Consider the following 27026-nt stretch of genomic DNA (forward strand, 5'->3'; position numbering starts at 1 on the left):
CTGAAAGCGGGAGAACCGTGTTATTGGATAGCCTGGACACGGGCGGATCGACTGAGGGAGAGGCCGACCAGTTGTCCGTGAGCTCCTTAGCAAATGGGTAGAGTATGCCGAGACGTTTTCCTCTTTGAAAGCGTCTGGTCGGATCCTCTCTTTCCTTGGTAAAAATTTTCCCAAACTGGGAATGGAAAGGAAAAACCCTGGAGGGAGTTTCTGCCCGTCTGAACGAAACCTCCTGATCTGAGGATTTCGCAGGGGAGTCAGCAATATCGAAGGTATGATGGATCGCAGCAATGAGGTCCTGCACTGTGACCTTCATGCTTGCATCCTGGTCTGAATCCAGCTCTAAAATCCCCTCAGATGACCTGTCCGAAAGCGCTTCCCCTGACTCGGGAGAGGAGGCCCGAGAGGGAGACTGGTGAGAAGGGCTATGCGGTGAGATGGGACTAGGAGAGGATTCCGGCTGGGAATCTTGCCTGGGTCTTTTGCGACTACCGCTGGCTGATTCAGATGGAACAATTTGGGACCTGCTTGGCCCTGCTGAAGAGTCCAGGGGCAACTTATCAAGAACGGCCACCAGGGACTGAGACACCCTGGTGAGGTCTGCCACTGATTGAGAAAGCGAGGAGGCCCAGCCAGGCATGGGGGGCTCACTCTCACCTGGGGCCGCAGATGGCTCCTGGACGGCGTCAGGCTGAATTGGATTGCTACAATCTAGGCAGAGGGGAGTGGACTGGCCTGAGGGAAGTTTGCGATTGCACGAAGAACATGCAAAGTACTTGACTAAAGTGCAGGGGGGGGCGGTAGAGCGGGTACGATCAGACTTAAACATAGTGAAAAGCTGAGGTAATGCCGGAAGGTTGGGGGACAGAGGGCGGAGAAGGGTCAGTCTGCAGTGCAGAGCTACTCACGGTCCGGTGTCCCCAGAAGCGATGCTCTGCGACCTGTCAGTGGATGCAGGTCAGAGCGAAATCCGGCCGACAGACCTCCTGTCCAGTGAGGAGCTGGTGCCCGGCTAACAGGCTGGGAAAATGGCGCCGTCCTGAGAAAAAGCGCGCCTTAGGAGAGGAGGGAGGGCGGAGCACCTCGCAGGGTTAAAATTCACCGCCCTCTAGCCAATAGCAGGCTGGGCAGGTGAAGGACAGGCGGTGGGAGGGCCTGGGAAGAGCGGGAGAGAAGCCCGCTTAGAAGAAAGGGGCGGGGGGCGTGGCCGCGACGCAGCGGTAGGCCCGAACTGAAGCCGGGGCCTAAATTAGTTGCGGCGGCCGCCTGTCAGCAGGGGGTCGGCGCGGAAGTCCGAAAAAGTGGGACGCCGCAGTCGCAAGTCGCTCCCAATGGGAAAAAAACCCCTGCTCCCTGTACCCAGAAAGGGGGGAGGGAAGGGGGGGGGATGCCCAGCAACATTGAGCTGCGTATAGCCTTGTGGCGACTGCGAGCGACCGCAGCGCCTACCCCTGTGACCATTGAAGAGGTGACCGTCGGGAATGGGCAGCAGGGCCTAATACTCACCTATCCACGATCCGTTACCTGTCTGAAGAAGTCTTGCGTCTCATCCAACCGACAGGCTCTGGTAGGCGAGTGGGAGGGAGACTGGCGACAAGGACCCCTGGAGTCGCTGGCACGTCTTGGTGTCGGCGTCCGTCTGGCTGGTCCTGCCGCGGAGAACCGCAAGGATACGGGGTGGCAGTACACGCCGTACTTGCAGACTCCATGTGGGAGTACAGATGTGACTTTTCACTCTGTATCCCTCAGTAGAACCTGAAAAGGAACGACGCACAACGAGGTAGATATGGGTCTAATAAAAGACCCGTGTCCACCTCCTACTGACACTAAGCTAAACTGAGGAATTCTCTGCCGGTCGGTGGGGTGTACACTGCGGAGGAGGAGCTATCTTTTTTTGTGCATAGTGTCAGCCTCCTAGTGGCAGCAGCATACACCCAAGGTCTCTGTGTCCCCCAATTAGGCGAACGAGAAAAGGTCCCATGCCATACACCTATGAACAATATAACATTCAGGGGAGCAGCATTTTACCTTTGGCTTCCTCAGACTGTAGCCCTTGTTAGTAACCTGCACTTTCCACCTGAAAAACAGAAAGCATGCCTGTGTATCAAGTCTATTCATTTACTGACCTGTACACAAGAACATTGCCCTGCGCAAAATAGATAAAAAGATCCCACTTCTGCACAGTGGTATTAAAGGAGTATTCCTATGAGATGATAACAGAGGACGTGCTCTGAGACTTGGATTAGTGGGAAGACCATAAGGGTACCGTTACACATAGCGATGCACCAGCGATCCCGACAACGATATGGATCGCTGGTGCATCGCTATGTGGTCGCTAGTGAGCTGCCACAGAGGCAGATCTCACCAGCGACATAGCAGGGGTCGGGGGTCGCTACTTACCTGTCAGACGCGGCGATTCTGACGTCCTCCCGCCCGCGTCCACGCGTCACTCGTCGTCACAGTAGGAAGCGCCGCAGGAAGCTGCCGACGAGAAATGATCCAGGTCCTTCTCGCGCGACCAACGATAACCAGCAGGGGAGCTGATCGGAGGTAAGTATCACATGTAGCGATATCGCTAGCAATATCGCTGCTACATCACAAAATCGGTGACTTTACAGCGATATTGCTAGCGATATCGCAGTGTGTAACGGGGGGCTTTAACACTAAAACAGAATGACACTTATATGCTGTAAACCTGTGAGTCCCTGACCAACAAATTGCTAATGGACAGCTTTCCCTGAATGTACTGTTTATACAGGGAAGTGATGGCAATCTGGAAACTGGATACACAGCTTTCCCATTTGAGAAACATGAAAATGCTAAATAAAAAAAAAAAACTGGTCTAATTAAGAAATGCATCTTGTTTTTCTTCCAGTACTCTGGTTATGACCCATTCCTTAAAAGGACAATGGTTCTGTTGAGTAGTGACAACTTGCAAGAAATATTAAATATATACCCTTATTAGAGTTTTGCCCCAGTTATCACTACTCAAAAGAAACATCGAAAAGCGCTTCGGAATATGATAGCAGTATATAAGAAAAGCATAATAAATTAATATACATCGAACATGCTGTAAAAATTACTAAGAAAAAAAAAAACTCAACTCAGAACACATTTCATTAACAATCACCCTTCATTTCTCAGGTCCGTAACCACTTGGTCCACTCTGCTATTTCTTTGCTTCCAGCCACAACCCTGATGCCTCTACTCTGTGCCAGACAATGCACTGTTTCTCCATTTAATCCCTTTCTGACCTTGAACGGAATAGTATGTCCGAGGTCAGATCACCCGCTTTAATGAGGACTCCTGCGGTGAGCCCGAATCAAAGCCGGGACACGTTAGCTGTTTTGAATAGCTGACATGTGCCCGCAATAGGCACAGGTGGAATCGCGATCCACCCGCGCCTATTAACTAGCTAAAGGTCGCTGTCAAACGCTGACAGCGGCATTTAACAAGCGCTTCCAGCTGCCGGGCCTGAAATACGCACATCGCTGACTCTCTTCACGTGATCAGGGGTCAGCTATGTGTTGGCAAAACAAACAGAGGTCTCCTTGAGACCTCTATGGTTGTTGATGCCGGACTGCTATGAGTGCTACCCAGTGGTCGGCGCTCATAGCAATGCTGTAATTCTGCTACATATAGGCGGATCTAATCATTGCCTGTATGTAGCAGAGGCAATCAAGTTGTGGCAGCTTCTTGCCTTCCCTATTGAAGCGTGCCAAAATAAATAAAAAAAATGTTTTTAAAAATATGAAAAAAATAAAAAGTATAAAGTTTAAATCACCCCCATTTGCCCCATTAAAAATAAAAAAAAAAAAAAAAAAAAAAAAAAAATCACACATACACATCTGGTATCGCAGTGTTTAGAGTTGCCCTATCAATAAATATAACAAAGGATTAACCTGATCGCTAAACAGTAGCGACAAAAAAATCAAAACATTAGAATTACTTTTTTTGGTCGCAGGCACATTGCGTTAAAATGCAATAACGGGCGATCAAAAGATAACATCAGCACCAAAATGGTGTCATTAAAAAACGTCTGCTCAGCACGCAAAAAATAAGCCCTCACGCAACCCGAGATCATGAAAAAGGGAGACGCTACAGGTATCAGAAGATGGTGCAATTTTTTTTTTTTAGCAAACTTTGGAATTTTTTTCACTACTTAGATAAAAAAGAAACTAGACATGCTTGGTGTCTATGAACTCGTAATAACCTGGAGAATGATAATGGCAGGTTAGATTTAGCATTTAGTGAACTTAGTAAAAGAGTTAAGCAAAAAACTTGTGAGATTGCACTTTTTTTGCAATTTCACCGTACTTAGAAATTTTTTCCCGTTTTCGAGTAGACGACATGGTAAACCAATGGTGTCATTCAAAAGTACAACTCATCCCGCAAAAAAATAAGCCCTCACACGGCCATATTGACGAAAAAAATAAAAAAAGTTATGGCTCTAGGAAGAAGGGGAGCGAAAAACGAAAATGCAAAACCGAAAAAAGCTGGGGTCACTAAGGGGTTAATTTAGAATCAAATTGAAAATAATAATTTTCAACAGAAGTTTACCAAAATGCTGCACTGCCCTTTATCTCCACGCTACCAGTTTTTCGTGTTTTATCAATGCTCTAAGATAAATCTCCCACTCCCAATCTGATGACTTTACCCATGCTACACCAGTCCTCTGGAAAGCACAGGACAATCAGATTAAACGGACAACCCCTGCTTAATCACTTCAGGGCCTCTTTTAAAATAAGAACAGTGGATACCCCCTCACGCAGAAGTGCCATTCCAATGATGCTGTTCTACGCAGCGGTTCCCGATGTGTCACGAACTGCTGCAGCCAATCAGCAGCTGCTGAATCAATATTCAGTTAGAGAGGACATCTGCTCTGATAGTTACGGCTGCAAACAACCAGCAGCTGCTGGGGAGTAATGATCATGGTGGCAGAGTGTGTGACTGCAACCAACCCCGTGTGAGAAGGGGCCAGCCGATGCCAGTGACAAATTATACTGGATGTGAATCAGAGGACATACATTCAATATACACTGAAATGTATTGCGGCACAGAGACTTGCCGACTCCCTGCACTGCAACACGCCGACAACGAGGCCAGTAGCTGAAGTCAGCATGATCGTCACTAGCGGAGCATGGCACTGACGTCATGCGCTGCCTTTAACAGGTAAGCTGAAGTCAGCTGCTAGCCTCAGTGTCAGCTATAGAAGAGGATACCACACACTGTGGGAAGAAAAGAAGAAGAATCGTTTATTTCCTTTTCTAAATGTGCTGGAGAACATTCTACCAGGAAGGGGCCCAGAATGGGGGACATTATACTAGGGGGTGGCCCAGGATAGAGGACATTATTACAAGAAAGGGCCTAGGATGGGAACATTATAACACAAAGGGGTCCAGGTTTGGGTTATTATATTTGGAGGGGGTCAGGATTAAAGACATTACTACATGGGTGGGCGAACACGTATGTCGTTATATGATCTAGAACACTGCAAGGTCTCATACATCTGACCAACAAGCAGGTGTGGAACCAAGGTCCAAATTTTGCACCGGGGTCAATGGGACTCTAGTTCCGCCACTAATTCCTTTGACACAACGTTAAACAACCTGCTGAGAATAGGCAATCCATGCATGTGTTGCAGCTGTCAAACAACTGCGAGACATGCAGCCGCAGGGACTCAGACATTTTCGGAGCACGCTGAAGACACTCAGCACATGAGCATGCTCGGATAACGGCTTATACGAGAACATTCGCTCATCACTAATTATAATCTATCCACACATGGTTCACAATGGATGTCATAGACAGATCTGTTTTAAACACTTGCCAAGCTCAAAGATTTCTGAAGCAATTATATCAGTACAATGAGCTAAAAGTTTCCTGCATAAGGGTGTGTGCACACGCTGCGGATTCTGCTGCGGATCCGCAGCAGTTCCACAGACAGTGTACAGTATAATGTTATTCTATGGGTTTTCAAATCCGCAGTGCACATGCTGCTGATTTTTCCCTGCGGAAAAGCTGCGGTTTGACATCCGCAGCATGTCAATTCTTTCTGCGGATTCCACTGCGGTTTGACACCTATTCCATTGTCCAGGTGTCAAATCGCAGGGGAAAACCGCAGGCAAATCCACAGGAAAACCGCAGGTCACTTTACCTGCGGATCCGCACGGAAAAATCCGCAGGTGAATCCGCAGCGTGTCCACACAGCCGTAGGCTATGTGCACACGCTGCGGTTTTGGCCGCAGCGGAACTGCAGCCCAGTTCTGCAGACAGTGTACAGTAGCATGTTATCCTATGGGATTTACAATTTGCTGTGCACATGCTCCGGATTTTTAACTGGGGAAAAGCTGCGGTTTTGAATCCGCAGAAAGAAATGACATGTCACTTCTTTTCTGCGGATTCTGCTGCGGTTTACCATCTCCTCCATTGTAGAGATGATAAACCGCAGGCCATTTTACCTGCGGTTTTACCTGCGGTTCTGCAGATAAAAATCCGCAGAGCAATCCGCAGCGTGTGCACTTAGCCTTAGAGTCAACCATTTGATGGAATGTTTTCCTTCTCACCTGTCAAGCTTGACACTGTCTGCTTCCATCACATTGCAAAGTATTTGCTCCACAGGAACCTCCCCTGCATAGCCTGCACCCCATCCTAATGTGTTAGCTAGGTCGTTGCCTGTACCAAGGGGTAGCACTGATACTTGTGGGATAAAGTTTTCTTGGCCCTGGAAACAGACAGATGGAAAATTAAAAGCCTCATTAAGTTATAATACTGCATAATTACCAGCAGCCAACAGTGCCGCATAATGTCATTTCACCTAGGCACGTTTCATGCATTCACTATGGATACAGTATATTATATATACATCGGAGTGTGTGCATAGATTTTTTTTAACTTTATTATTTTACTACTGAATTAAATCCCCTTATTTGCCTGCAACTTAACTAGTAATTAAATCCGCGCGATGGGTATGGAGTGGCTGTCATTGAATCAATATTCTGTAAAATCATTGCATTTTCCATTATTCCCAGACGCTTGCAGAACACTCCTAGACTGGCATCCTTTGTGAATAGAAATGAGCATGATGATAAAAGATTCAACAGCCCAAAACCTAAGGCCGGGCTGGCAACACATCTGTTCCTACTCATGACCGTGGCAAGGGCTTCCCACTGTTTCAGACTTTAGACTCTGACTTTCTTTCTGGTGGTGTGCAGCTTTTTATCCTACAGTTTTATCGGATTAAACATTGCATCAAGCTGTCCGAAAATAGCTAGAAATAAATATTTAATCCACAATCACCTGATACATAGGAATTAGCTTACAGATAAGCACGGAGGGGAAGACGGTGAGTAGTACGAGAGTGCAGGGAAACGACACTGTAAAAACTATGTTGATGAAGGCCAGGACCCAAGGTTTCTCAGCCAAACACTGCCTAGATATCACCAGTCTTCCACATAGTCTATTCTGGCATTTTCCCTTCCCCATGTAAGCAGCACAATCAGAGTCCCCCACAAGTATATCTATTCAGTCGTGTCCAACTATTGTACAGATGTACATTTCCACGGCTTCCTTCAATTGCTTGATGCTCATGAAGTGAATGAACACGTAATTCATCAGACCAGGCCACCTTCTCCACACAGGATAGTCTTTGCTTCCACATTGGAGTAAAGTGTGCAGATCCTCACACTTGTCCATTTTTAATTGCTTCCACTACTTCAACATCTGAATGTCATCTTAGTTACTTATATGTCCTACATCTTGACAGGCGTCATTCTCCCAAGATATTCTATGTTACTCCCTCCACCTGTCCGTGATTTTAATATTCTGATTGATGAGTGGATATTCTGATCTAATACAGCTGTGATACTCCGTCAATATTACAATACAATTCTTCTGTGAAGAGCTTCTGTCTGGGTTTAGTTACCTGATGTCAATATAGTGTAGCAGTCCATCATAAATAACAGAAACCTCTATGGAATCTGATGACCCACTGATCCAGACCCCAGTCAATCATAGGTCTCAGAGATCAGCAAGGCCTATACCTCATTTTCATATTTTTTACACCAAAATGCAATGTTTTTATTGACGTTGTACCACCTCTCTAATCTGTGTGACCATCTTTCCATTATTCCCCATTATGCCCTACACATTTAATTTATACACAGTCATTTTTACTTAAATGGGGCGAGCTGCAATACCAACCGGTCCATGGACAAACGTGACTCGGATTCTAGAAATGGAGTTGACTGTTCTCTTATCCTGGGCAACCTATTGAAGTTCTTGCTTCTCAAAGATCTGATCACAACATAGGGATGAAATACAGGGTGGGCCATTTATATGGATACTCCTGAGTGGGCCAACTTCAAAATGGCCGCCATGGTCACCACTCATCTTGAAAAGTTCCTCCCTCCCATATACTAAGGTGTCACAAACAGGAGGTTGATATCACCAACCGTTCCCATTTAATTTAGGTGTATCCATATAAATGGCCCACCCAGGTCTAATCTTATAAATGGCCCACCCTGTACTTTCCATTACGGTCCACAAAACTCAGTGAATGCTTCACTCCAACCCCTTAAATAGTAACGCCTTAATATTTTATAAATCAATAGTACACATGAAATTAGCAAACCCTGTAATATATTTTATCAGAGAAATCTGCTTCTTTCTCCACCTGCACAGATATTTCACTCTCATTTCATGGGTAATATCTGTATTCAGTGAATACAAATTTTCCCATTACTAAGATAGGAGATGGCATTTGATTCTATTAAAAAAAAAAATCTATGAAGAAGAGAGCTGCAAGTTCTCCAGAAACGACAGTTACAGTTCTCCACAGAACGTTATGAGCACCAACTGTTATGTCCTGTCTCAGTAACAGGGAAATCTTTATTCACCAATGACAGATTTTACATGTGATTTTGATCAGTGCAGGAGGAGAAATTTCTATAATAAGATTAAGGTCTAAAGGGCCTGTCACACTAAGAGATATCGCTAGCAATATCGCTATAACTTGTGACGTTATAGCGATATTGCTAGCGATATCTCTGTGTCTGATACTTACCTACAACCCGCTCCCCCGCTGGTTATCGCTGATCGCGCAAGAACGTCCAGGACTGTTTCTTCCTGCGGCGCTTCCTGCTGTGACGACGAGCGTGGAGCCGGGCGGGAGGACGCAGGATCGCCTGGTGTGACAGGTAAGTAGCGACCCCGTCCCCAGCGATGTCGCTAGTGAGATCTGCCTATGTGGCAGCTCACTAGCGACCACTTAGCGATGTACCAGCGATCCTGACCGCGTCATATCGCTGGTCGGGATCGCTGGTACATCGCCAAGTGTGACAGTACCTTAAGGAGAAAGGTTTCTCCATGTGGAGAGTGACATACCAGCTCTGGCTTATCAAGGTAAGGAGGCTTATTCGCCGTGCAATGTTCCTCTGGGAAATTTAATATGCAAACTGAAGAAGCAATTTGCATATAATAAGATTAGACAATCACAGAGTTTCTTATTTTCATGTGTATTATTAATTCATAAAAAAAAAGTGCCGATTGACCAGCCAAGTGTTTTATTTAGCCTTTCCGCAGCCATAATTTTTCTTTTTCCACAGCCGTGGCTACTACATGAGGCTTTGTTTTAAGCAGGACAAACTGTATTATGTTTTAGCTCGGTTTTGCGATAAATGGTTGATACATAAAATGAGAACAATGGGGATAGGGGAAAATATGTGTAGGTGGGTTAAGAGCTGGCTCAGGGATAGGAAACAAAGGGTGGTTATTAATGGAGCACACTGGGTCACGGTTAGCAGTGGGGTACCACAGGGGTCAGTTTTGGGCCCGCTTCTTTTTAACATATTTATTAATGACCTTGTAGGGGGCATAGAGAGTAGAATTTCAATATTTGCAGATGACACTAAACTCTGCAGGGTAATCAATACAGAGGAGGACAATTTTATATTACAGGAGGATTTATGTAAACTAGAAGCTTGGGCTGATAAATGGCAAATGAGCTTTAATGGGGATAAATGTAAGGTCATGCACTTGGGTAGAACGAACAAGTTGTATAATTATGTGCTTAATTGTAAAACACTGGGCAAAACAGTCACTGAAAAAGACCTGGGTGTATGGGTGGACAACAAACTCACATTTAGTGGCCAGAGTCAAGCAGCTGCTGCAAAGGCAAATAAAATAATGGGATGCATTAAAAGAGGCATAGATGCTCATGAGGAGAACATAATTTTACCTCTATATAAGTCACTAGTGCGACCACACTTAGAATACTGTGTACAGTTCTGGTCTCCGGTGTATAAGAAAGACATAGCTGAACTGGAGCGGGTGCAGAGAAGAGCGACCAAGGTTATTAGGGAACTAGGGGGTCTGCAATACCAAGACAGGTTATTACACTTGGGGTTATTTAGTTTGGAGAATCGAAGGCTTAGGGGTGATCTTATTACAATGTATAAATATATGTGGGGACAATACAAAGACCTTTCTAATGATCTTTTTACTTTTAGACCTGTAACGGGGATAAGGGGGCATCCTCTACGTCTGGAGGAAAGAAGGTTTAAGCATACTCACAGACGCGGATTCTTTACTGTAAGAGCAGTGAGACTATGGAACTCTCTGCCATATGATGTTATAATGAGTGATTCACTACTAAAATTTAAGAAGGGACTGGATGCCTTTCTTGAAAAGTATAATATTACAGGGTATATACACTAGTCTCCTTAATATTGCGTTGATCCAGGGAGCTAGTCTGATTGCCGTATGTGGAGTCGGGAAGGAATTTTTTTCCCCAAAGTGAAGCTTACTGTTTCCACATGGGTTTTTTTTGCCTTCCTCTCGATCAACATGTTAGGGCAAGTTAGGATAGGATATGGGTTGAACTAGATGGACTTAAAGTCTTCCTTCAACCTTAATAACTATGTTACTATGTTACTATGTAAGTTACCATGGCCAGGCAGTCCCCAAATTAAGAACTCCTTAAGTTCTGTAAGTTTGTATGTAGCCTGACTTTGTATCTAAATTGGAATAGATATAGGGCCAGGAAAAAAACAAAACACTTCACCATAGGCGAGGACTTTTGGCCGATTCCAGGTCTCTGAGATAATGGTGCATCATAAGGTCATGGCACACTTCTTGACGTCAGGACCTTACAACACACAGTGGCCTTACTCTAGTATTATTTTTTTTTTCATTTTTACTTTATTTTTTTTAGTCCCGCTAGTGAACTTGAACTTGTTATCATTTGATTGCTTATACTATAATGCCACAAAACATTGCAGTATTTAGTGAAGTCACAGCTTTACATTCACATTATCAGTATTTGGTCAGTTTTTTACCTCAGTATTTGTAAGCCAAAACTAGGAGTGGAACAGTCAGAGGAAAAGTATAATAGAAACCCGTCACCTCTTCTGTATTTATCACCCACTCCTGGTTCTGGTTTACAAATACGGAGGTAAAAAACTCACCAAATACTGAACATGGCCTAAAGCTCAGGTAGGCTGAGCGTCACAGAATGACTAAAAGGGCAGTTATGGGGGACTTAATCAGGCTCCCGGTAACCCATTAGTATCCCACAATTGAATTGGTAACGGTGGGTGGGTGGGGCAATAAAAGCTGGGGTGCAGGGCCAGACAATGATGCCATTTAAGTGCTGCTGTCAGAAATTGACAGTGGCAAAGAAATGGTTAACTTGGAGCGATTGGAGCACATTTTGGTTGCAGCTGTTACAGCCAGTGGATGGCTAGGTTACATAGCCGACAACTGCCTGATATGAAGCAGGCTCAGCTCCTGAGCTGGCTTCATACTTTTCCTTAGGCACGGCTAAGATGAAAATGTAAGGCGATAAAGTGCATTTCAAATGGAAAGGAACATTTTTACCTTTAGTTTCATTTCATCTACAGCATCAAGGACCCATCCAACAGTGCCATCCCCTCCACACACAAGCACTTTGGCACAATTAGCAGGTAGGAGAGTGCACAACTGAAGTGCTTTGAATGGAGAGGTTTTGCTCAAATCGAACACCTGCAAGAAAAAAAAAATTTACGTCACCGATGAATATTTATATTTTTTATACATTTAGTCCCAAAGTCATCATTTGCACTTTTAGTGACTTTTCATTAGTGTCTTATGGTATTTGTTGCTTTGTTCTTTGTGCCAAAATCCTTTAAAAGTCATGCACATGGATTGAGTAGTTTTGTGCAAAAACAAAGATGATGTTATCTGAGGGTACTGAAGTACAATTGCACAGAAACTTTGTGGCACTTCAAAAAGTCGCCAATGATGAATTAGGCTAAAAAACCTGGATAAGGAAAACCGTAACCACAGTCACGAAAAAAACGCAACCAAGTAAAGTGATCTTAAAAACAAACGAAGCGCAAATAAAGCACAAATCCATGGAGGACAAATAAATGAAAAAAATCAACGCAGAAAAAAAGAAGCAAAGACTATTATGAAGCGGAGCCTCTTTAAAGAAAACCTTACAGCTGATATTTGCTGCCCGATCCATGGCAGCATGAATCAGACAGTGACTGTATGATTTCCACTAGGTATATTTGACTCTGAAGAAGAAAACATACTTTCAAAGCCAGTCGGACAGGTACGGTATGTCTCCAGTGGCTTATTACCGCCCACTATCTTTGAGTGACAGGTCTCCTCTTATACATGCAAGCAGAGAAAGACCTGTCAAGTCACTGACACCAGGGTGGGAGAATATGGCGGGGAGCTGCCTATCCAACCAGTCTCCTGTGTGGCTCGTTCCTGGCGGCTTTTAAAGTATATTTTCTCTTAAATGCCACAATGTTTCAGAGTTAAACAAACCTGGCCAGAATCATACAATCAATGTTTGATTGATGGATCGGGCAGCACGCATCAGCCGTCACACGGATCGGGCAGCACGCATCAGCCGTCACACGGATCGGGCAGCACGCATCAGCCGTGACACGGATCGGGCAGCACGCATCAGCCGTGACACGGATCGGGCAGCACGCATCAGCCGTGACACGGATCGGGCAGCACGCATCAGCCGTGACACGGATCGGGCAGCACGCATCAGCCGTGACACGGATCGGGCAGCACGCATCAGCCGTGACACGGATCGGGCAGCACGCATCAGCCGTCACACGGATCGGGCAGCACGCATCAGCCGTCACACGGATCGGGCAGCACGCATCAGCCGTCACACGGATCGGGCAGCACGCATCAGCCGTCACACGGATCGGGCAGCACGCATCAGCCGTCACACGGATCGGGCAGCACGCATCAGCCGTCACACGGATCGGGCAGCACGCATCAGCCGTCACACGGATCGGGCAGCACGCATCAGCCGTCACACGGATCGGGCAGCACGCATCAGCCGTCACACGGATCGGGCAGCACGCATCAGCCGTCACACGGATCGGGCAGCACGCATCAGCCGTCACACGGATCGGGCAGCACGCATCAGCCGTCACACGGATCGGGCAGCACGCATCAGCCGTCACACGGATCGGGCAGCACGCATCAGCCGTCACACGGATCGGGCAGCACGCATCAGCCGTCACACGGATCGGGCAGCACGCATCAGCCGTCACACGGATCGGGCAGCACGCATCAGCCGTCACACGGATCGGGCAGCACGCATCAGCCGTCACACGGATCGGGCAGCACGCATCAGCCGTCACACGGATCGGGCAGCACGCATCAGCCGTCACACGGATCGGGCAGCACGCATCAGCCGTCACACGGATCGGGCAGCATGTAGCAGCTGTCACCTTCTCTTTAAATCATAAATTTGTTTTTTTTTTCCATTACCTATAGATCTCCATTATAACAAAAATACCGCAAGACATAAAAGGAAAGTGACCAAAAAGAAGCAAATGATGAAAGGGTGCCATACAGTTCTTTTTTTTTGCCACATTTAAGAACTGTAAAAAAAAAAAAAAAATATGTCAAAGTAATTAAAAGCGGATCTATCACTACATTTCACAATACAGACAGCATATTATATTAACTATATCTCTCACACCTGATGAGATTGGGGTCTTTACTTTTAAAATACATTTCAGAAATGCTGGATAGTGCCGAAATTAAGGAGTCCAGCTATAGAGTAAAATAGCTCATGTGTATTAAGTCTCTGCCCAGACAGCCTGACTCTCAGCTGCAGCTTGTACTGAGCAGTATGAGATATCAGCAGCAGGGAGGAGAGGCACTGAGAATGTGTCAGTCAGGCTATATTGGCAAAGATGGAGTAAAAGGTTTCAAATAGCCATACTCTCAGATATTACCCAAGTAAGTACACCAGCCTCATCGGGTCTAATATCCAATTAGTAATGAGTGCAGTTTGTATTGTGCAATTTGGTGACAGATCTACTTTAACAATACATGAAATCCGCCAGGTATAAAAAAAAAAAAAAAAAAAAACAGCAGCAAATTTATTTTAAGGCAGATACCATTTTGGTGAATTCTGCTTTATATACTTGACACTGCTTTCTACCCAAGTACCCCAACCCTAATATACCCACCTGTAAAGGATTAAGAAGACCTTTAAATTCACCCACTAGAACCTCACCCATATTATTTCCACTGCGTGTGTTGGCCAGAACAATTAAAGGGGTCCAGTTGCTTCCCATGGAGGATATTAACTAGAAAATAAGAGTTTGTATCAACCATAAACTGCAATGCTATAAACAATATGGGAAAAAGGTAGAAAACATCTGTACAGCATTTAATAAGTACCAGGGAATAACAACAGTGTTTCAGGCCAGGCAGTTACAAACTGAAATATGTACTATTATGGATGATCTGTCAAATCTTGTGATATCTATTTTATTAAATACTTGTTGTAACCGCTGTTAACTAATATCATTTTGGATCATCTCATACAACACAAGACAGTCACATTCTTCATTATTCCTCAGAAAAATGAGTGGAAAAGAAATGACACTTAAGTGCTTCCATATCCTTGTTATTAGGGTGTAAGGATTTTTTGGGTTAATTTTAACTGAGGACCTCCTCTAGTTACCGCTGCTCCACTGATTCAGGAACAGTTTTACTTTTTCTTCTGGGCCCCTCCTTTCAAAAGTTATGCCCTCCTGTAATAAGAGGTGCAAATTTTCCCTTCAACCAGCTGGGCGTGTACCACAGGACTTCTCTGTGGGCATTTGCCATTTCACCTCTGATGGTGGACAATCAAAACATGGCGGGGCCCACAGGGAAATTCTGTGATATACGCCCAGTTGATTGAAGCGAATACATGCACCATTATTACAGGGGGTGGAGAAATGTGCATGATTTTGGAACGGAGGGGAGCATATGAAAAAGAACAAATGTTCCAGGATCAGACGAGTATCGACATTCTGAGGAGGTGATCAGTTTAAAAGAGTTCTCCGAGAATGAGCACAAGGGGAAGGGTTCTTCAGCTTGAGCTCACAGCAGAATGGGTTCTCCGTGAAAAGATTTATTCCATCTCATGTCAGTGTTGCTCCTGGGCTAAAAGGTATGTGTGCTCATCACTAGTAATGAGCGAATTAATTCAGAAAACGATAGCCAATCATAAATTCGGCTCGAATATGGCACATTCGGTTAATGATGGAAAACCTGAGCAAAATTTTATAAAGTCGGTAACATTCGGTAAAAGGGCGGGAAAATACCTGCGTTGCCACAAAAATATTTTCAGGAGGAGCGTGATGCCGGGAAGCAATGAAGCAACAGGACGGATAAACCCTGAAAGGCAGAGCCCACATCTTATAGCAGCCAAAAGAGGTGACTGGTTTCCTTTGAGTATGCTAACATCCTCCACATGTATCACACAAACCCCCACACATCATATGACCCACCATGCTGACATCCACCATATAAAGCAAGAGTCCCCACATTCAGTACGAGCCGCCACAGCCTCCCCATATACAGTACGATCCGCCACACAACCCTCCACATATGTACGGCCCAACGGACCACGTCACACAGGATGGGATGTACGGCCCAACAGACCATGTCACACAGGATGGGATGTACGGCCCAACAGACCATGTCACACAGGATGGGATGTACGGCCCAACAGACCATGTCACACAGGATGGGATGTACGGTCCAACAGACCATGTCACACAGGATGGGATGTACGGCCCAACAGACCATGTCACACAGGATGGGATGTACGGTCCAACAGACCATGTCACACAGGATGGGACGAGATGTACGGCCCAACAGACCATGTAACACAGGATGGGACGAGATGTACGGCCCAACAGACCATGTCACACAGGATGGGATGGGATGGGATGTACGGCCCGACAGACCATGTCACACAGGATGGGACGAGATGTACGGCCCAACAGACCATGTCACACAGGATGGGATGGGATGGGATGTACGGCCCGACAGACCATGTCACACAGGATGGGATGTACAGTCAACAGATCAACTCACACAGGATAGAATAGGATGTACGGTTCAACAGACCACGTTACACATGATGGGATGGGATGTACGGCTCAGAAGACCGTGTCACATATGATGAGATGTACAGCCTAGTGAACTGGGTCACACACGTCTGGATGAGACGTACGGCCCAGCAGACCGTGCCCACACATGATGGGATGAGATGAACAGCTCTGCTCATTCACATATCTGTAATACACAGACCTCTGAATGAGACTTTGCTTACAATTTTTGACGCGCTTTCCAAAAGCAACAGTAAATCCTCATTTAAATGTCCCTGCACACACACACACGTCTCAATGAGGCGTTATGCTGACATAGTAGAGCAGTCAGGGCCCAGCAGTCTGATCATTTCTCTGCTGTGCTCTGAACACTGTGGTGACAGCGTCGGTGAGCATACGTAGTATGCAGGCTACCTTGATCCCAAGGCTTCCAATCTGTTCTCACTGCAGGAAGAAGTCTCTGCTGCAGCACTGCTCTCCTTGTTCAAAGCAGCCCTGCAGCGGGACGTCTTCTAGAGGCGAGACCAGGCTATCCGAGCTGTACTTACCCCACAGCAGCCCTGGACCTCCTTACACTGCCGCAGTCTGTCATTTACATGCTGTGGCCACCCAGTCCTCGCAACTTCAGGTCACTGATCATGCTGAACACGCTGAGCGGTGATAGGAAGAAACGTTCATTTACAGCATTGCTGTAGACTAGACCAAGATGGCACTTGTCCCTCATCCCAGCTGGAACCTGCACAACTTAGGTGGTGTGTCTTGGTATGCTGGTCGTGCGAGCGCACAAAAGTGCAACACAGTGCGTTTGGCGCACGTCGATGCAGGGCCAAAAGGGCGGATGCGCCGGCAAAAGTGTGCCAGTGCACGACCAGCGTACCCCGAGTGTGACCAACCTATCAATCAGTTCTCCAAGCGATGCTACAGATCGCTTGGAAAACGCTAGCATTTTGCAAGCTAAATACGCTTGCAAAATGCTAGTTTTTCCGCGGGAAAATCTCGGGAATTTAAAATGCGATTTTCCCGCGGACTGAAATTTCCTCGAGAGTTCCGGTACGTGTGCACTTAGCCTTATAGGGTACGCTGATCGCATGCAGCGTCATGCGATCAAAGGAGGAGCTGACTGGAGGGGGCGCAGCTTAGCGGCGGCCTTGCGCTGCGCCCGGAAACTCTAGTCTGAAACTAGCCTTAGAGGAAACCACATGCCTCCAGAAATTGAAGGGGCTTCAACAAGCTCACCTATGGTCCCTCCAACCTTCTGAGGTGAACCCCATCAGGATGGGACACATTACTACTCAGACAAGTCACCTTGTAGGGACGTTTTTTCTTATCTTTACAACTGACATGTTGCACTGGGGTATCTGGACTGGTACGTTATGTGAGCGGAATCATACAGAAGTCAGACTTATCAATAGGCCGTGTTCACACATTGAGTATTTGGTCAGATTTTTATTTCAAAATTTGTAGGCCAAAAACCAGGAGTGGGTGATAAATACAGAACTGGTGACATGTTTCTATTATACTTTTCCTCTGACTGTTCCACTCTTGGTTTTTGGCTTACACATACTGAGGTAAAAAATAGGGAGGGGGGGGGGGCACTGCATTGCTACCTGTTAGGGTAAGGAAGGGCACACCTTTAAGAGTATAATAGGAAAATACACTTATATTTTTGATTTCCTTATAGTTATATGACATATCAACCATATTTTTGGACTCTTAAGAGGGACTTTTTAGCAAGAAGAAAAACTCTTGCTAAAATTGTGTGCATCTGCGTTCTCAGTGATCTGGGAAAGTGCTTGGAAAGCTGCTTCTCCCCCAATCACTGAGCGCCGTGTACAGTGATGGCCATGCACTGCTCCCTCCCTGTGGGACAGGCACTTGGCAGATCATTCAGTCTGCCAGACCACATGCCTCTGCTCCAATGCCGAGATCACACATACTGTGCCTGGCTGTTCCTCTGTTATGCTCTCCACATGTCACGGTAGCTCTGATGTTAATGGAGCTGATAAGTAATATGGACAGCAAACTGTGGGGACTGCATAGATTGGGACACGGCATGGGAGATGTGATCAAGAAAACTAGCAGTTGGTTTATTACACATACAGTTGGGAAAATAAGTATTTGATACGCCGCCGATTTTGCAAGTTTTCCCACCTACAAAGAATGGAGAGGTCTGTAATTTTTTATCATAGGTACATTTCACCTGTGAGAGACAGAATCAAAAAATAAAAACCAGAAAATCACATTGTATGATTTTTACATAATTTGCATTTTATTGCATGAAATAAGTATTTTATACAATAGCAAAACAGAACTTATCTGGTACAGAAATCTGTGCTTGCAATTACAGCGGTCAGACATTTCCTGTAGTTCTTGACCAAGCTTGCATACACTGCAGCAGGGATTTTGGCCAACTCCTCCATACAGATCTTCTCCAGATCTCTCAGGTTTTGGTGTTGTCGCTGGGCTCACGTCTGTAGACTGGCTTGCCACTCCAGGACCTTGAAATGCTTCTTATGGAGCCACTCCTTAGTTGCACTGGCTGTGTTTTAGGTTATTGGCATGCTGGAAGACCCAGCCACGACCCATCTTCAATGCTCTAGCTGAGGAAAGGAGATTGTTGGCAAAAATCTCATGATACATGACCCCATCCATCCTCCATTCTATACAATGCAGTCGTCCTGTACCCTTTGCAGAAAAGCAATCCCCAAAGTATGATGTTTTTCCCACCATGCTTCACAGTTGGGATGGTGTTCTTGGGGTTGTACTTACAGTCTTCTTCCTCCTCTAAACACAGTGAGTCGAGTTGATACCAAACAGTTCTATTTTGGTCTCATCTGACCACATGACCTTCTCCCATGCCTCCTCTGAATCATCCATATGGTCATTGGCGAACTTCAAATGAGCCTGGACATGTGCTGGCGTAAGTAGGGAGACCTTGTGTGTCCTGCAGGATTTTAATCCAAGATGTTGTAATGCATTACTAATGGTAATATTTGAGACTGGGGTCCCAGCTCTCTTCAAGTCATTGACCAGGTCCTCCCGTGAAGTTCTGGGCTGATTCCTGACCTTTCTCAGAATCGTAGTGACCCCGCTAGGCAACATCTTGCAGGGAGCCTCAGATTGAGGAAGATCGACACTCACCTTGTGTTTCTTCCATTTTCTAATAATTGTGCCAATAGTTGTTGCCTTCTCACCAAGCTGCTTGCCTATTGTCCCATAGCCCATCCCAGGTCTTCAATTTTGTCTGTGGTATCAGACGGCTCTTTGGCCATGGTGGAGAGGTTTGAGCGTGATTGAGTATATGGACAGGTTATACAGATAATTTCAAACAGGTGCAATTAATACAGGTAATGAGTGCAGAGTAGGGGGGCTTCTTAAAGAAAAAGGCAGTCTGTGAGAGCCAGAATTCTTGCAGGTTGGTAGGTGATCAAATACTTATTTCATGCAATAAAATGCAAATTAATTATGTAAAAGTCATACACTGTGATTTTCTGGATTTTATTTTTAGATTCTGTCTCTCACAGTTGAAGTGTAGCTATGATACAAATTACAGACCTCTCCATTCTTTGTAGGTGGGAAAACGTTGCAAAATCAGGGTATCAAATACTTATTTTCCCCACTGTATGTAGTGTGCTTTGTGTCCTACAATTGAGCTCTGCTACATCTGCCCAGTGCATACTGATTCAGCAAACAGTCATCTTGCTGTGTCTGGGTCGAGTTTGGCTTTTTATGCTGGGAACCATTACAAGTACATTATAGTGTGAATACATGTGAATGATTCCAGCGTTTTTCTTCCTGTTGTTGAATACAATGGAAAAAGAATGGATACATTTGGTTTCACCTTGGTATAATCGACACTTTTGCTCCGTTTCAGCTGTTTGATGGCCCACAGATAGTTGGAAGGAATGATGAGATTTCTAAATTCTCCGAGATCACAGGTTTCCGTCTTCAGATGACCTTCCATGCAGTCATCATGAACCGTCCGCTGACACCAGATACATCTATAGCAATAGAAGAAGAGACGTCATTATTACAGAACACGACGAGTGTACAATCTGCCCTGTAGTGTCGGGAGCAGCGTAGGGAGCACGGTCTTTGCTGTTCTCTAGGCTGTTAGAGTAGATATGAATTGGCTTGTAGGCCCCCCGGACATGTCTGCTGGGTGGGGGGCTTGGAGAACCACCTCTGACCCCCCACAGGAAGCACATGTGACGTCACGCCAAGCCGGGTAATTAAAGGAAGAAAAGCAGATGTCGGATGGCAAGTGGCGGCTCATGGAGATGCCATCCATCAGCCACGGATTACCAATGTGGCCGATGGGTGCCAAGACCATCTCTAGTAATAATGGTGGAGAAGGGGACGTCACAGACTTACATCACACAGGTACAGGCCAGGTGTTAGCTGGGCGCCTGTGTATAACCCTTAGGCTGGGTTCACACATAGCGGAACTGTCGTGGAAATTACGGCGAGAATTCCGGATTCCATTCGGTGGGAAAAAAATCGCATTTTAAATTCCCGCGATTTTCCCGCAGAAAAACTAGCGATTTGCAAGCGTAATTAGCTTGCAGAATGCTAGCGTTTTCCAAGCGATCTGTAGCATCAGATTGACAGGTTGGTCACAATCATCATACATAGTCTGACGAGTGTGACCAACTTTTTACTATTGAGGCTGCTTATGCGGCATCAGTAGTAAAAACATCTCATGTTAAAAATAATTTAAAAAAAAAAATGAAAAAATTGGGTTATATTCACCTTCCGGCGTCCCGCGCAGCGTCCCCAGGCCTCCGCGATGCTCTGGCAGGTCTCGCTCCCAGTGATGCATTGCGGCAATGACCTTTGACGTTGCGATCTCGCAGGGCCGCTACATGATCGCGAGACACGACGTCAGCAAAGGTCATTATCGCAACGCATCACTGGGAACGGGACCTGCTGCGTGTACCGCTGAGGCCTAGGGACACTGCGAGGGACGCCGGAAGGTGAATATAACCAGATTTTTTTTTTTTTTTTTACAGGGATACAGTACCCAGAGGCTGGAGGACAGTCTCCTCTCCTCCGGACTGTGGGTACCATCCACAAATGTTCTACTTACTTTTCGCATGGTGGGCACAGTCACATGCGGAAAGTAAGCAGAACAATGCATTCCTATGTCAGCAGAATCGCCGCGATTCAGCGAAATTAATGAGCATGCTGCGGATTTTTCCGCGATGCGATTCCGCCACGGGAAAATCCACAGCATTAGCACAGCATTGCGGAATCCCATAGGATTGCATGGGATGCTGTTTTTTTTGCGTTTTCACGGCAAAAACCACCGCGAAAAATCTGCGACGTGTGAACGCAGCCTTACAGAAAGCCCCGTTCGTGCGTTATGGAACCAGAGCACACACCTGGAGTCGCACAGCTTGGGCTGGCTCCCGCACTGCTGCCCGCACACCACGCACTGGCTGCACAGGGGCACGTTGCCGCGGACCCAGTGGTGGCTCTGGCCGATGCCGCCGTGCTCCTCGCTCCGCCCCATCACCTCCTTGCACGGGAAGCGCTGGCTGGCTGTCCGCACGCAGGGCTCGTCCGCGCACACGCCGCAGCACCGGCAGCAGGCCCCCCGCAGGATGTGCAGCTCGCACACGGAGCAGTACGTGGGCCTGCCGAACAGGTCCGTGTCCTGCCAGCTGTGCCTGCCGTCCTCCGCCAGGCTCCTCCGCCGAGAGCGGCGCACACTGCACCACAGGGTGATGAGCACGGGGATGGTGATGGCGCACGCCGTCCACACCGCCAGGCTCAGGCCGCGCTCCCCGCCCGACGCCGCCTCGTCCATGGCTGACACCGCGCTCACAACATCTGTCAGCAACGGAAACTCCGCTTCCGACAGTTACTGCGTGCTGCTGGGCAGATGCTGCACCGGCGATGACGTCAGAGTCACATGATGTGCGGGTCACATGACCGATCTGGAAGCGGGGACGGAGAAGAGGATGATGCTGCAAATCTCTGCTGACCCCCACAAGGAGTCCTAACTGCCCCCCACCCCAAAGGGAAAATAGGGGTCACCGAAGGGCATACATTCCGGATGTATTGTGTACACAGGGCTGCCACATTTGGAATTTCAGGGCACATACTGGCAACATTTTGGGGGCCCTTGAAACCACCCATGCTTCACCCCCAGCTTCGCCTCCACCACTCAAGCTTTCCACATTCCCACCACTCTCTCTTGGAAAAACTCCACTTCTGCACCCCGTCCTCCCCTATCACTGGCTATGTCTCTAGCTCTGTACTGGCATGATGCGGTCTAGAAAGACGCGCCACATGTCTGTAATTTCGGGTGCGTCACCCGTGTCCCTGCATGCATAGTGGAGATGGATTTCATAAAATCCCCTCCACTATGCTGTAACATCTGGACGCTATACACAGCGTCCAATCCGCAGCAAATCCTGAACGAGGAAACACCCTACTGTTCCCATCACCACATACAAAGCCAGCAGCTTTTGTTTTGGCCAAAAGATTTGTTAAGCCTGCCACCACAACAAGGTAGACTCTTTTGGCCGGGCTCTACTGTAACTTATTAAACATTTGTTAAAATATCAAATACAATTTTGGTATATTTTTATTTATTTTTCAATTTTTAAAATGACCAATAATAGCACATACAAGGGATAAATACACCACATCATGACCAGACCACATATTACCACCACATAGTGACCGAATAATAACACATACAAGGTACAAATACCACCACATCATGACCAGACCACTTATTACCACCACATGGTGACCAAATAATAGCACATACAAGGAGCAAATATTGCCACACCATGACCAGATTACATATTGCCACAACATAATGACCAAATACTACAATACTGATCATTAATAAAAAATACTAATATTACTATAAGTGCCATTATACACAGGAGATTTGTACTTCATATACAGTGTCCATGTACAGGTCGTGGTAAGGGGTCATTGGTGGCATTATATACGGGAGCTCTGTATATAGTGCCAGTGTACAGGTAATACAGTGATCACCAGGGACATTATACACAGGAGCTCTGTATATAGTGCCAGTGTACAGGTAATACAGTGTTCACCAGTGACATTATACACAGGACCTCTGTATATAGTGCCAGTGTACAGGTAATACAGTGATCACCAGGGACATTATACACAGGAGCTCTGTATATAGTGCCAGTGTACAGGTAATACAGTGTTCACCAGTGACATACAAAGGTGCTCTCTATATAGTGTATAGCATACAGGTAATACAGTAATCAACGGTGAGTCACCGCCTCCTTAACCTCCCCGCAGCAGATTTCCCCTGTGGGACACAGACTCCACCTTCTGGGCGCAGACTCCCCGCAGCAGTCTCCCTCTGTGAGACACAGACTCACCCCAGCAGCCAACACCTGCTGGACGCAGACTCCCCTCAGCACCCTTCCCCTACTAGCCTCTCCTCAGTCGACTCACTAGCCTCACTCCACTCAGCAGCCTCCCTTCACTCCAGCAGCCTCCCCTCCACTCAGTAGCCTCCCCTGACTAGCCTTTGCTCACTCCACTTAGCAACCAAGCCTCACTAATCTCCCCTCAGCAGCCTCCCCTCACTCCAATCAGTAGCCTTCCTTCACTCCACTCAGTAGCCTCTCCTCACTAGCCTTTCCTCACTCCACTCAGCAACCAACCCTCACTAGCCTCCCCTAAGCAGCCTCCCCTCACTAACCTACCCTCACTCCACTCAGTAGCCTTCCCTCACACCTCTCAGTAGCCTCCCCTCACTAGCCTCCCCTCACTCCACTCAGCAGCTTCCCCTCACTCCACGCAGCAGCCTCCACTCACTAGCCTCCCCTCAGCAGCCTCCCCTCACTAGCCTCCACTCACCCTGTGGGACACAGACCCCCAGTCCCCTCACTAGCCTCCCCCTGGGCCCTGTGGGATTCAGACTCCCAGTCACCACTAGCCTCCCCCTGGGCCTTGTTGGATGCAGAACAAGTGCCCCCTACATGCACAGTAGTACAGTATGATGACCCCACAGTTCTTCCAACCAGTTTTGATGTCCTTATAGCGCCCCCAAAACAGTATTATGACTCCACAGGTCCCACACACTATAATGCCCCCAATCACAGTATGATTCCCCCACAATTCCCATCCACTGTTTCACCCTCCCCACAGAATGATGGCCCCCGAAGCCACAGTATGACTCCTAACACAGTATGACTCCTTCACAGTTTCACCCACACAGTATGATGGCCCCCATTCGCATTATAATGTCCCCACAACTTCCCCAGTATCATAGTGTCATGAATGCGCCACACTCTGCTGGGACCTGTGCTACATCTGAGATTAGAAGATTGCAGTGATTAACTGAGCACAGGCCCCCTTTAAATCTACATGGCCATTCTTGAGTTATCAGGTTTCTTGTGGCATGGAAAGGATTTAGAATTCCTCTTGGTCTATTAACTGCTGCTTATTGCAACTGTTAGGCGTCTGGTTTCTGCTTCTGCTCTGCAGGAATCCAGAGCCTCACATTCTGCGGTCTCCTGTTGTCTTTCTACTGCAGAGATTACTTTGCAGCAGACCGCTCCAGAGACTAAGTCCCTTTGTGCTCCTACTGGGCATGCTCACGAGGCGATCTCCCATTGGAGATCGGGAGTCATGTGCCCAGGTCCAGCTCCAGATCTCATTGGTCCATCTCGGAGATCTCGAAGGTCCCGCACGGCTATAAAAAGCGTGCTTGACCGTTCGGCCATGTGCTAGTATAGACTTTTCAAGCTAAATGGGTGAATAGTGACGGATGTATGACTCTGGCGACTGACTCATTTGAAACCCCTTCCCTCTGATATTACGCATGTGGATAGGGAATTAGTGCAGCAGTCAGCGCCAGTCAGTGGCAAGCCTTAGGCCACTGTGCACACCGCACCTCTACTCTAGCGTCCGACATAGTGCCTGCTTCCTAGCTTTGTCGACTAGCGGCCAAGCCCTACGCCGCGCTGCAATTGCAACCCTCCTTGGCGTCCGCAGTAGCGATGCTGCACACACGGTAGGTCTAGACGGACGCAGCTCCTCTGCCTTGGGTCCTGCTCCTGTGACCAGATACTGTGTGTGCATTTCCCTGTGGTCTGTGACACTAACAGGCTCAGTGTTTTCGTATGTTTATGTTGCGGCGCCTCTGTGTGTGAACAGAGCCCGCTTTGCGCACTTCGGGCGAAGTCTTTGGAGCCTGCTGTACAGGCAATCGCAGAGGCAGTCTCACGTATGTCCACGTCCTCCCCTGCGCCGACAGTTTCCCGCCTCCCGTTACCTGATAAATTTTCTGGCGATTGCGCCTCCTGTAGGGGTTTCGTGAGCCAGTGCTCTATCCAGCTGGAGTTACTGGCTGCACGATTCCCTAAGGAATGGGCTAAGGTGGAGTTTATTATTTTCCTTCTGTCGGGCAGGGCGTTGGAGTGGGCCACGCCACTGTGGGAGCGTGGTGACCCTGAGGTTCAGACCGCTGCTCAGTTCTTAACATCTATCAAGCAGGTTTTCCTGGGACCACGGGTCACGCACGATACCTCTCTTCAGGTCCTTGCATTAACTCAGGGATCACTCTCGGTCAGCCAGTATGCCGTTCGTTTTCGGACACTGGCTTCCGAGCTGGAGTGGTCTGATAGAGCCCTCATCCCTGTGTTTTGGAGAGGTTTAGCTGAGCATGTTAAGGATGCTCTATCTACCAGAGAAGTTCCTGCAAATCTGGAGGAGCTGATTACCATTGCCACCCGCATTGATCTCCGTTTCTCGGAGCGCGGGCTGGAGCGTGCTCAATACAGATGGAGGATTACTCCGGCTCCCAACCTCTTTGAACCTCTGGAATCACCCGAGCCAGAGTGTTCACTCCCAGAGCCCATGGAGGTGTCTCGCGCCAGTCTCGAGGCGCGTCCGGCACTAAGCTCCACTTGCGGCTACCACTGTCAGCACTCTGTTCCCCAGGATAACGAGGGCTCGCAATGGCCAAACTCTGTGCCGCCGGGCAAGACCTTTATCCCCCCTCACCTTCGGCTGAAGGTTCTCATGTGGGCACACGCGTCCAGGGCCGGTGGTCACTGTAGCTACATGCAGACCACAAAACTCCTGGCAGGGTCGTATTGGTGGCCGCACAGGGCTCGGGACATGAAAAAATATATTCGGGCATGCGCCTCATGTGCTCGGGATAGCCTCCTTAAACAGAGAGTGGAAACGTCCACCGACACACTGCAGCGTTCCACTTCAACCTATGCTCCGGGCGGTTTTGCCGCTTCCGTTGTCTCCCACGTGTCCATTCTTAAACCTGGCGATCTTGCCGCCTCTGATACCTTCCACGTGTCCCGGTTTTCCGTGTCAACTACCGGGACATCAGACTCGCTTTCAGACGAGTCTGAGACCTATGCCTCTGATGGGCACAAGGTGGTGGATTGGAAGGCTCAGAGGGGAGGGGGCCTAGGAGGGGGGTAATGTTAGGCTTCTGGTTTCTGCGTCTGCTCTGCAGGAATCCAGAGCCTCACATTCTGCGGTCTCCTGCTGTCTATCTACTGCAGAGAAGATTACTTTGCAGCAAACCGCTCTAGAGACTAAGTTCCTCTGTGCTCCTACTGGGCATGCTCATGA

General features: G+C 47.4%; 1 protein-coding gene across 1 annotated transcript in view; it reads right to left on the reverse strand.

Moving 5' to 3' along the window:
• DGKE (diacylglycerol kinase epsilon) overlaps nt 1–22371 on the reverse strand; it is a 54689-nt gene extending 32318 nt beyond the window's left edge. The window contains exons 1-6 of the mRNA XM_073588101.1: nt 21803–22371; nt 20260–20419; nt 14499–14618; nt 11878–12021; nt 6567–6724; nt 2029–2077 (exon numbers count right to left, since the gene is read on the reverse strand). Of these exons, the coding sequence (XP_073444202.1) occupies nt 2029–2077; nt 6567–6724; nt 11878–12021; nt 14499–14618; nt 20260–20419; nt 21803–22230 (1059 nt within the window). The 5' untranslated portion in view covers nt 22231–22371. The remainder of the gene's footprint in view (nt 1–2028; nt 2078–6566; nt 6725–11877; nt 12022–14498; nt 14619–20259; nt 20420–21802) is intronic.
• Nucleotides 22372–27026: the final 4655 nt, after the last annotated feature.

This window comes from Dendrobates tinctorius, unplaced genomic scaffold (assembly GCF_039654945.1).
Source record: "Dendrobates tinctorius isolate UK_male_01 unplaced genomic scaffold, ASM3965494v1 ptg000103l, whole genome shotgun sequence".
Classification (NCBI taxonomy): Eukaryota; Metazoa; Chordata; class Amphibia; order Anura; family Dendrobatidae; genus Dendrobates; species Dendrobates tinctorius.